At 36.6% G+C, this 12,230-nt stretch overlaps 1 protein-coding gene across 2 annotated transcripts in view; it reads right to left on the bottom strand.

The window, feature by feature from the left end:
• CTNNA3 (catenin alpha 3) overlaps positions 1 to 12,230 on the bottom strand; it is a 1,912,303-nt gene that overhangs the window by 1,739,249 nt on the left and 160,824 nt on the right. For both annotated transcript variants that reach the window (XM_086381634.1, XM_086381633.1), the window contains exon 5: positions 1,447 to 1,566. In XM_086381634.1, coding sequence (XP_086237760.1) covers positions 1,447 to 1,566 — 120 coding nt within the window. The remainder of the gene's footprint in view (positions 1 to 1,446; positions 1,567 to 12,230) is intronic.

Here is a 12,230-nt window from a genome sequence, read left to right as displayed (position 1 = left end):
ACTCCAATACCCCCCAACGGTAAAATACGGCTCTTGGAAACAAAATTGTACTAAACTACATAGGCTGGAGCAGTGATTCACAGTATGAATTTTAAGCAGTATCATTTGGGAGCTTACTGGAGTAGTTCTCAGTAAATGTGACTGCTTCTTTTACATGTGTTAATACATAGGCCATCACTAATACAAGAATAAAGAAATAAATGGACATGGTATCCTTTTTCATATGAATTAAGGTATGTACAGAGATACTGCATTTGCCCCAAAACACTCTTCAAAACAAGGAAAATAAGACCATGAGAAGGTTAAATATCCATGTAATGTCTGTGATAAAGCAAACCCTAGAACACAATTCTCTTTTCAAGTCACTATTTCTAGGCCATACCATGTTGACTTCATAAAGTTTATGTAGGACATACTACTTTGAAATCCCCCTTTCAAAAGATGCAAAATTTGTAAATTAGGCAATGTCAAGAAAGCCACACCATCTGCCAGACTAACAGGCAAGTCTCTTAAGTAATGGACTCAATGCCAGGCCATGCAAGTCAGCCATTTATTCATTTTTCTAGACGCTATCCATCACTGAGCACATTCCCAAATTTCATGCAACATAATTTAAACATTTAACTGGTTGTTCTGATTGGAATAAACATTCAGCCCAAGTAAAAGCTTGACAATCCTGACACCTAGTGGCTGTGAAAACCTGGGTGAGATCCAGTTTGGGAAAAGTAGCTACCTACCATGGCAATACCTTACAAACTACAGAGAATTTAATGATTATTAATACTACAAAATACCAATTCTAAAAGCAACACCATAAAATTCTATTTTGGCTCTGATTTGTCTATTGGTCTATACAAAGAGGCTAAAACACTTGGGCTTGTAAAGCATGTTTTCCTTCAACCTTACACATTTGGCAAACTTACTAAGCCTCAGAGATCAAACAAGGAAACTAAAGCTAAACTAAGCAAAAAAAAAAAAAATAAATAAATAAATTATTTGGCATATTTATGATTCCCTTCTTTAATTTTGCATGTACATTCACATCCTTTCTTGATCTTGAGGTGGTTTTTCTCCTCATGTATCCCCCTGTCAAATATAAAAGCCATCTATTCAAGCCACATAGATGCTCCCTTTATGTCACTAAAGCATCCTTCATCAAAGGATAGCTGAACCCTCACAAGCCAGCAGGAATTTTCTTTAAGAAAGGTATAAGGACACATGGAAACCCCCAAAGTGCACATCTAAAAGCAAGGACGATGCTGAATGCTGCAAAAAAAAAAAAAAAAACATATGAACACAGCAGGTCAGCATCACACAGCACAACTTATTTCTGCCCCAAACATTAGAATATAAGTCTCCCCAGACCCACCTAAACCTCTGACAGGCAGAAAGGTGAGAAGGCTTAAAGTGTTCATATCCTCCACCAAGGAGAGCTCTGAGTCCTACCTGCTGACGTTTGAAGGCTAAATAGTCCAGATTTTCAAGCTCCTTCCCAAGCTTCTGGTAGGTTTTCTTGAGGTCAGATTTGTTGGAAACATTTTTAAGAGATTCAAACGTCCTTTGAAACTGAAATCGAAAACAAAGTAAATCATTAGGATAGCAGCAGATTTTTCTCAAATTCCTAACCAGCTAACACAGACAAACGGTCAATAGTGAGCCTCAGTTTCTTCCATTCATAATACAGAGATAACAAATGCCCTTAAATTAAATAATGAGACAAAATTATAAAGAATTAGAAATGATATGCTAAGTACAAGCAACATTACTGCATGAATGAGAAACTTGTTTAGTCCTCATTGTAACAAAAGAACATACAGAATTTACTTTTCATGGTTTAGGATGCAATGTTACCCTTAAAGAAAAAATTACAATGAATGTATAATTTCCAATAATAATGAGAAAGTATTAATATTAAAAGATCTCTCACATCCCAATCATGGAAACAAATTATGGAAAAGTACCCATTTGTCTCTATAGAAACACTTATGCAGAATAGGTACCCAGCAAACTTCAGCCAGGAAGACTTCTCAGATCTTATATTTTGAGAAGAAAGAAAAATGAATGTTTTGATGACCGAAGCATATGTAGCATGTTCAGCAAACATTTATTCATTTCTGCTCTATAACAGACATGTTATTAAATTGATTCTGCTGAATCAGAATGCTTCCATTCATTTTTAAGTCAGAGACTACATAAACACAAAGGAGACAATTTGCAGTGTATCACAGAATAGTGTTCTGCTACTAATAATTAATTAAGCAAAAAGATCTCACAAGACATTGAATTCTTGGTTTATTTTAGTAAATTAGAATGTACTTTAGAAGATTAGTGATTGAAAATGTCAAAGTAATACCATTTGCAAGACATTTGCATTTACTCTCTCTTTATGTCATTTATTTCCCATATTCTCAATGTGTGCCATTAGATAAAGATCTCTAAATAGAGACTTCACCATCTTAAACACACCAGAATTCCACTGTGACTATAATGCTATGAGACAGGCTAATAAAATTTTATAGAATATAATTAAGTTTCCAGGGAAATGATTTGACCCTTACTATTTCAAACTCTGTGGAATAAGTCACAATATAATGGCATTCTACTGAATTAAATCCTTAATTTCATGAAAGTAACATATTTATCTCAATCCGGGTGACACAGGAAAAAGAAATAGGAAATAATGCTAAACTTTCACATCAGGACAATAAACTAAACAATCTTTTAGAACCTACTATGCACAAGGCAGTATGAATATAAAACATATTTCTAAAATAACTAATACAATTATGTAAAGTTTAAAAATAAAATAAAATTTAAAAGAAAAAAAATAAAATAACTTACAGACTACCAGGGAAATTAGACATGAAACTCAAAAATGGGAAAGATACTGACATTTACTGCATGCCTACTCAGTGTCAGTTACTTCATCCTTTTCAATTTAAGCTTCATAAGAACCACAGGAGTTCCTATTTCTCTTCCATTCTAAAAGTAACTAAACTGAGACACAGAAAGTTTAAGCTGTTTTATTTTTCAATAATACATAATTTTAATTCATAAAACAATAATTCCTTAATTTTTATTTCTTTTGGCCATTTCTTCTAATCTGACTTTTCTTTCTTTATGCCTTTCTCCTAAGAATCACAAAGGCTTTTATTAAGCCAAATGATATCTTTTTCCCAGTTTTACTGAGATATAACTGACATAGAGCACTGTATAAGCTAAGGGGTATGGCATAATGATTTGACTTACATACATCACAAAATGATTATCATAGTAAGTTTAGTGAACATCCCTCATCTCATAGAGTTACAAAATAAATGAAATATAAAAAAATATCATTTCCTTGTGATGAGATCTCTTCAGATTTATTGTCTTAATTTTCATATATAACATATATCGTCAAATATATTTATCATGTTGTACATCACATTTCACGGAGAAGGCGATGGCACCCCACTCCAGTACTCTTGCCTGGAAAACCCCATGGACAGAGGAGCCTGGTGGGCTGCAGTCCATGGGTTCGCTAGAGTCGGACACGACTGAGCGACTTCACTTTCACTTTTCACTTTCATGCATTGGAGAAGGAAATGGCAACCCACTCCAGTGTTCTTGCCTAGAGAATCCCAGGGATGGCGGAGCCTGGTGGGCTGCCGTCTATGGGGTCGCACAGAGTTGGACACAACTGAAGTGACTTAGCAGCAGCAGCAGCAGCACATCACATTTCTAGTACTTATTTATCTTATAACTGGAGTTTGTACCTTTTGACTACCTTTGTCCAATTTCCCCTCCCACCATACCTCACCTGGTAATCACAAATCTTATCTCCCTATACATATAAATTTTGGGGGTATTTTGTTTGTTTGCTTTTGAAGTATAATTGACCTACAATACTATATCAGTTCCTAGTATACAATATAGTGATTTGATATGTCTATACATTTCAAAATAGAACTAGGTTTTAATATTTACACTCTTTCTACTCTACCATTAACTTTAACACAAGACAAAGTAGTAAAAAGAGTACAAAAAAGGAGACAAAAGTAATGTGGTAAAATAGAAAAAAACCCACTGATACCGTTGGAGAGGCTCAGGCCATATAGAAGACATGAAGGAATTTGAGTTGGGTCTGGAAGGAGTCTTCAGAGCCTTAAATGGGAACTGATGCTACCCATCAGTTTAAACATAGCCAAAGTCTGCTCATTTTCCCCTTTTGTAGCATAGTAAACAAACTTCTTTTAGCATAATTTTAATGACCTGTATATTAGCTATTTATCATATTATATGATCATTTCTGTACCTTGCCCATTTCTTGGTTTCTTCTCACTATGTTTAAATGAAACTAATACCAGATCTGAGATTCTAAACAATTTAGAAATTTTACCTATGAATTAATATAAGCTTTTACCAATCAACCTGTTCAGTTTTAAAGCATTCCTTATCCTCTGCATTTTTCTCTTTCCTAAGACATTAGCTTTATTTCTTAACTATCTCTTCTTCACATTGTTCTTTATGAATTTTATGCAACTCCAAATAGTAACTTTAGGGTAAACACATTTGTAAGGCTTCAAAATAAGAAACATGAAAACCAACACTTCCAGGTAATATGTTCATGACCAAAGAAAAAAAGGGAAATCCAGTAATGATACATCCCCACAGGATGTTTTCATTAACAGTGGGAGCTTGCATAACATGGAGATTTTAGCTTGAACTTTCATTATTAGGACTTATATCCTTCATTTATTGACACTAACTAGTTCCGAGTACTCAGACTATGATGATTCGTTCATTTAAGCAGTTTTTTTCACTTACAACAACAAATAATTATCAAGGAGAGGTCATATAAAATCTATAATGTAACTTGAAGTTAGATCTCTATTAAACATATCCCATTCCCATCTGCTCACATATACACTTAAACATGCTAAAGAGTAAAGAAGTAATTCTGCCTTACAGGTGAAGCTGAAGTACAAAAGATAAAAATAAGACAAAAGTTAAGATTCAGATTTTACTTAAAGAGATTTGAGGTTACCTTGTCTTGAAAATGTTTATTCCAATATGCCACTGTACTTAATCACTCAAACAGACCTCTTGAGATATTCTACATTAGTTTAGTACACTGTAATTTCATTGTCATGTATGGATGTGAGAGTTGGACTGTGAAGAAAGCTGAGCACTGAAGAATTGATGCTTTTGAACTGTGGTGTTGGAGAAGACTCTTGAGAGTCTCTTGGACTGCAAGGAGATCCAAACAGTCCATTCTAAAGGAGATCAGCCCTGGGTGTTCTTTGGAAGGAATGATGCTACAGCTGAAACTCCAGTACTTTGGCCACCTCATGTGAAGAGTTGACTCATTGGAAAAGACTGACACTGGGAGGGATTGGGGGCAGGAGAAGAAGGGGACGACAGAGGATGAAATGGCTGGATGGCATTACTGACTCGATGGATGTGAGTTTGAGTGAACTCTGGGAGTTGGTGATGGACAGGGAGGCCTGCTGTTGCTGCTGCTGCTAAGTCGCTTCAGTCGTGTCTGACTGTGCGACCCCAGAGACGGCAGCCCACCAGGCTCCCCCGTCCCTGGGATTCTCCAGGCAAGAACACTGGAGTGGGTTGCCATTTCCTTCTCCAATGCATGAAAGTGAAAAGTGAAAGTGAAGTCGCTCAGTCGTGTCCGACTCTAGCGAACCCATGGACTGCAGCCCACCAGGCTCCTCTGTCCATGGGGTTTTCCAGGCAAGAGTACTGGAGTGGGGTGCCATTGCCTGGCATGCTGCAATTTATGGGGTCGCAAAGAGTCAGACACAACTGAGCGATTGAACTGAACTGAACTGAATTTCATTATATTTACTGCTTCTCAATAAAGATCTCTCAATTGAAGCTGGGAAAGGAAGCATGATTAAGAGATTTTAATATTTCTGGATTTTACCTGTTCAAAGTTTTGATTGCAAACTTTAAAGAATCCCCAAATAATTTGTTGAACACTGAGTTTATCCTATGTTAATATTTTTAACTCATTGGAAACTAAATTCAAACTTAAAAAAAAAATCCTAATGAATAAATTTGAATCCAAAACAAATCTAAACTTTAGGTATGTTATAAAACTGTCAAAACTGAACATTAAAATAGCCTCGTACTGAGACGGAAATCCAAATTCTGTCCAATCTGACTGCTGTTGCTGCTGCTAAGTCGCTTCAGTCATGTCCGACTCTGTGCGACCCCAGAGCGGCAGCCCACCAGGCTCCCCCGTCCCTGGGATTCTCCAGGCAAGAACACTGAAGTGGGTTGCCATTTCCTTCTCCAACTTATGAAACTGAAAAGCGAAAGTGAAGTCGCTCAGTCGTGTCCGACTCCTAGCGACCCCACGGACTGCAGCCCACCAGGCTCCTCCATCCATGGGATTTTCCAGGCAAGAGTACTAGAGTGGGATGCCATTGCCTTCTCTGTCCAAACTGACTACTTTAACCAAATTTCACACGACAGACAAGAATAAGAAGATGCAAACAGCATCTCTAAAACCAAAAAGTAAGTATTGTGCATCACAAAAGTGAGCACTGTAAACTCACATCCAGAGTGTTTTCTTATCAAATTCCTCTTCGGTCAGAAATTATAATAGTAAGAATCCACAAAATAAAACAACAGAGGCCATGATTGCTCCTATCCCATTAAAATAACTGAAAATCTGTTTTGCAGAAAAGAGAAGCATGAATGTGGCAGAAAAGAAAATATCTAGTTTGACTCAGCATTCCCTCTTCCCAAATACATTTTCCTCCTTTTCCTGACAACATATTTTTAAATAAATCTAAGCCAATGTTCTATACAAACTACCCATTCAATGAGTTCATGAAAATTATGTAGATTCATGGAGTAATTTGAGAAAGAGGACAAGAAGAAACCAGCTGAAACAGCAGGAAAAAGTGCATTCAGAGCAGTAAAGCTTCCCTGGACCTCATTGCCAATGCCCTGGCTTCCTCTTGTAGTCAGATCAATAGAATCAAATAATTCCACAGCTCCAGCAGCCTACTAATTTCTATAATGAAAAAATATTGAGTAGCACTGCTCCAAAAGAACAGCCAGTTCATCAGCTGTCATTTTCCCTTATTTAATATTTTGTGCATTTGCATAAGATGTTAAGGACTTCCCTGGTGGCTCAGACGGTAAAGCGTCTGTCTACAATGTGGGAGACCCAGGTTCGATCCCTGGGTTGGGAAGATCCTCTGGAGAAAGAAATGGCAATCCACTCCAGTACTATTGCCTAGAAAATCCCATGGACAGAGGAGCCTGGTAGGCTACAGTCCATGGGGTCTCAAAGAGTCGGACACGACTGAGCGAAGATGGTAAGTGTTACTTGTAACATAAAAAGGAATTCCATACTCACAGCATTATGTACACAAAAGAGTATCCAATAAGTACCTGATTGAAAGCAATGAATCACTAAGTGTGATCTTAGTGTCCCTAAAATGTCAGTGTGAAATAGTACCAAAAGATTCTGGAAACTAAAGCAGAGGAAGGAGTGTTCAAAGAATAAATATTAATGCTCTATAAATATTAATGTTTAGAGCAAAAATGTTTTGAGCATAAGAAAGGCTAATCCACCCTATTTAAATATGGCAATGACAGAGCAACCAAAGTGAAGCATTATTAAGAAAAAAATTATTTCATTTTCTGAACTTAATCCATTGACTTTCATATTTTCCAAATGAATTTATAGGATAATACGACTCACGAAAGGAAAGCTTACAGCTAAAGCTGAAAATTAAAGGACACATACATCGCAAATGATTTTTTATTGTAAGGAATGATAACCAAAACTAAATTAAGAACATAGAACAAAATCGAACTTGAAATCTGAATTAGAAATAATTCTGTAGTGTTGATGGTACATTGTTCTTGAAGTCTGGATTCAAGTCCTTGCTGTGCCATTTAATAATTTCGTACCTTGGGACAAGTCACTATTACTTCAATTCTTGATTGTGATACCTATAAAATGGGAGAAGTTGTCCCTGCCTCCTTACTTTATAAAATTGTTGTGAAATCAGTTGAGGAAAAATAAGACATTCATTCAACAAATACTTAATATTGGCCTGGCAACATGCAAACCATGCATGAAATGGAGGGGAAAAAAATAGCTCTTGCTCTAAAAAAGCATATAATTTAGCTTTACAGATTACTGCTTTATAAATTTTAAAGTTCCATAAAAGTATGAAATCATTGTGTATATGGTACATATACACAATGGAGTATTACTCAGCCATTAAAAAGAATACATTTGAATCAGTTCTAATGAGGTGGATGAAACTGGAGACTATTATACAGAGTGAAGTAAGCCAGAAGGAAAAACATAAATACAGTATACTAACGCATGTATATGGAATTTAGAAAGATGGTAACGATAACCCTGTGTACGAGACAGCAAAAGAGACACTGATGTATAGAACAGTCTTATGGACTCTGCGGGAGAGGGTGGGAAGATTTGGGAGAATGTCATTGAAACATGTGAAATGTCATGTATGAAACGAGATGCCAGTCCAGGTTCAGTGCACGATGCTGGATGCTTGGGGCTGGTGCGCTGGGAAGGCCCAGGGGGATGGTATGGGGAGGTTGGGAGGGAGGAGGGTTCAGGATGGGGAGCATGTGATTTTTTTTTTTAAAAATAAAATTAAAAAAAAAAAAAATTAAAAAAAAAAAAAAAAGTATGAAATCATTGTCATTAAACTCATGACCATTCAGTAGTGAATGAGGATTGAACAAAAGAGTAATCCAGTAATTATTTATTGAGAATCTCTCAATTTCTCTCAGCAAGGGATTTTTGAAAGAAATAGAAAGAAAAGATACATTATTTAGATTTTTCTTCAATATTGCTACAAAACTTGCTTATTTAATTAATTTTAATATGGCAGAACACTTAACATAAGATAAATGCTCCAAAAAAATTAAGTATACAATATATTGTTGCTGTCTACAGGTACAACGTTCTGAGATTTCTAGTTTATTCACTTCGCTTAACTGAAACTTAATGCACACTAATTCCCCATTCTCTCTCCCCCTTACTCTCTGTAAATCACCACTCCACTCTTTGATTCTATGATTTTTACTATTTTAGATATCTCATATAAATGCAGTCATGCAGCATTTATCCCTCTGTGACTGGTTTAGGTTATTTAGCATATGTCTTCATCTATGTTGTTACATATTATAGAATTTCCTTCCTTCTTTTTGAATACTGAACAGTATTTCACCATGCATATATACTACATTTTCTTGATCCATTTACTTGTAAACATATAGGTTGTTCCCAATCTTTAATGAATGATGTTGCAATGAACATGGGAGTGCTAATATCTCTTTGAGATCCTGATCTCAATTCTTTTGAATAAATACTTAGAAGATAAATTGATGGAGCAAATGATATTTGTATTTTTAATTTTTTTAGAAACCTCTGTACTGTTTTCCATGGTATGGAAAATACTACAGTATTAGCACTTCGCTGATAGCTCAGTTGGTAAAGAATTCATCTGCAATGCAGAAAACCCTGTTCAATTCCTGGGTTGGGAAGATCCCCTGGAGAAGGGATAGGCTACCCACTCCAGTATTCTGGCCTGAAGAATTCCATGGACTGTATAGTCCACGGGGGCGTAAAGAGTCTGATATGACTGAGTGACTTTCTCATCACTTACCATCACCATGTTTTGCGTTTCCACTGATGCTGTACAAGGGTTCCAATTTCTCCACATCCTTACTAGTGCTCGTCTTTTTAAAATATTATTGATAGTAATTCTGACAGGTATGAGGTGATATCTCATTGCGGCTTTGATTTGCATTTCTCTGATGATCACTGTCAGTAGGCATTTTTTTCACATATTTGTTGGGTGTTTATATGCCCTCTTTGGAGAAATATTCAAGTTCTTGGCCCATTTCTGTTTTTATAATTTTATTTATTTATTGACTATGCTAGGTCTTTGTTACTGTGCGGGCTTTTCTCTAGTTGTGACAAATAGGGGCTACTCTCTAGTCTCACTGCACAGGCTTCTCGTGCAGTGGCTTCTCGCACAAGCTGTGCTGGAGCATGGGCTCTAAAGTATGCAGGCTTCAGTGGTTGCAGCTCCTGGGTTCTGGACTTCGGGTTCAGTAGTTGTGGTGCACAGGCTTAGTTGCTCTGTGGTTAGCCCATTTCTTAATTGGATTGTTAGTTTCTGAGTTGCAAAAGCTCCTTGCATATTTTGGATATTGACCCTTTATCAGATATATGATTTGCAAATACTTTCCCCTATTCCATAGGTTGCCTTTTCTGTGTTGATTGTGTCCTTTCAATGCAGAAGCTTTTTAGTTTGATGGAGCTCCACTTGACTACTTTTGGTTTTGTTACCTGTGCTTCTAATGTCATATACATAAAATCATTGCCAAGACGAGTGTCGTGAAGATTTTCCCTGATCTTTCCGTCTAGAAATTTTAGTTTTAAGTCTTACAATTAAGTCCTTAATCCATTTTTGGTTAATTTTTGTGTGTAGTATAAAACAAAGGTCTAATTCCATTCATTTGTATCTGAATATCCAGTTTCCCACATCATGTGTTGAACAGATTATCATTTCCCAGTTGTATATTCTTGGCACCTTCATTGAGGATTAGTTGATTGTACATGCGTGGATTTATTTCTGGGCTCCCATTCTATTCCACTGGCCTATAGGTCTGTCTTTATGCCCGTACCATACTGTTTCAATTACTGTAGCTTTGTAATATTTTTGAAATAGGGTAATGTGATGCATCCAGCTTTGTTCTTCTTTCTCGAAATTGATTTGGGGTTTTCATGTGGTTCCATATGAATTGTAGAGTTGTTTTTAAATTTCTGTTTTAAAAATGCCATTGGAACTTTAATAGGAATTGCTTTCAATCTGTAGATTACTTTGGATATCGAGTGTTTAACAATACTAATTCTAGGTACAATACTAATTCTATGTTCAATCCATGTACACAGGATGTCTTTCTATTTCTGTCTTCTGTAATTTTTTTCATCAAAGTTTTATAGTTTTTTCAGTAGCACAAGTCTTTCACCTCCTTCATTACACTTATTCCTAGGTATATTATTCTTTTTGGTGGTATTGTAGAAGGACATTGGTTTTCTAATACCCTTTGTAGATAGCTCATCATAAGTGTACAGAAATGCAGTTGAAGTTGCTGTGGCTATGATTTTCAACACAATGTTTAATAAGACTGGTAAGAGTTCACATCCTTCTCTTTTTCCTGATCCTAGATGAAAAGCTCTCAGTTTATCAACATTAAGTATGGTTTAAGTTGTGAGGTTGTCATATATGGACGTTATTATATTGAGGAACTTTTCTATCCCTAATTTCTGGAGAGTTTTCTTCATAAAATGATGTAAAACCTTTTCCCGCATCTACTGAAATGATAACATTATCAGTTCAGTTCAGTCGCTCAGTCCTGTCTGACTCTTTTTGACACCATGGACCACAGCAAGCCAGGCTTCCCTGTCCATCACCAACTCCCTGAGCTTACTTAAACTCATGTCCATCAAGTCAGTGATGCCATCCAACCATCTCATCCTCTGTTGTCCCCTTCTCCTCCTGCATTCAATCTTTCCCAGCATCAGGGGCTTTTCCAGTGAGTCAGTTCTTCGCATCAGGTGGCCAAAGTATTGGAGCTTCAGCTTCAGCAGCAGTCCTTCCAATGAATATTCAGGACTGATTTCTTTTAGGATGGACTGGTTGGATCTCCTTGCAGTCCAAAGGACTCTCAAGAGTCTTCTCCAGCACCACAGTTCAAAAGCATCAATTGTTCAGCACTCAGCTTTCTTTATGGTCCAACTCTCACATCCATACATGACTACTGGAAAAACCATAGCTTTGACTAGACGGACCTTTGTTGGTAAAGTCATGTCTCTACTTTTTAACAAGCTGTCTAGGTTGGTCATAGCTTTTCTTCCAAGGAGCAAATGTCTTTTAATTTCATGGCTGCAGTCACCATCTGCAGTGATTTTGGAGCCCCCCAAAAATAAAGTCCCTCATTGTTTCCCCATCTGTTTGCCATGAAATGATAAGACCAGATGCCATGATCTTAGTTTTCTGAATGTTAAGTTTTAAGCCAACTTTTTCACTCTCGATCTTTCATTTTCATCAAGAGGCTCTTTATTTCTTCACTTTCTGCCATAAGGGTGGTGTCATCTGCATATCTGAGGTTACTGATATTTCTCCTCGCAATCTTGATTCCAGTTTGTGCTTCAT

This window comes from Bos grunniens, chromosome 28, assembly GCF_055505025.1.
Source record: "Bos grunniens cultivar Pamir isolate PY7600 chromosome 28, Bosgru_T2T1.0, whole genome shotgun sequence".
In the NCBI taxonomy this organism is placed as follows: domain Eukaryota; kingdom Metazoa; phylum Chordata; class Mammalia; order Artiodactyla; family Bovidae; genus Bos; species Bos grunniens.
This window is presented reverse-complemented; position numbering and strand designations above follow the sequence as displayed.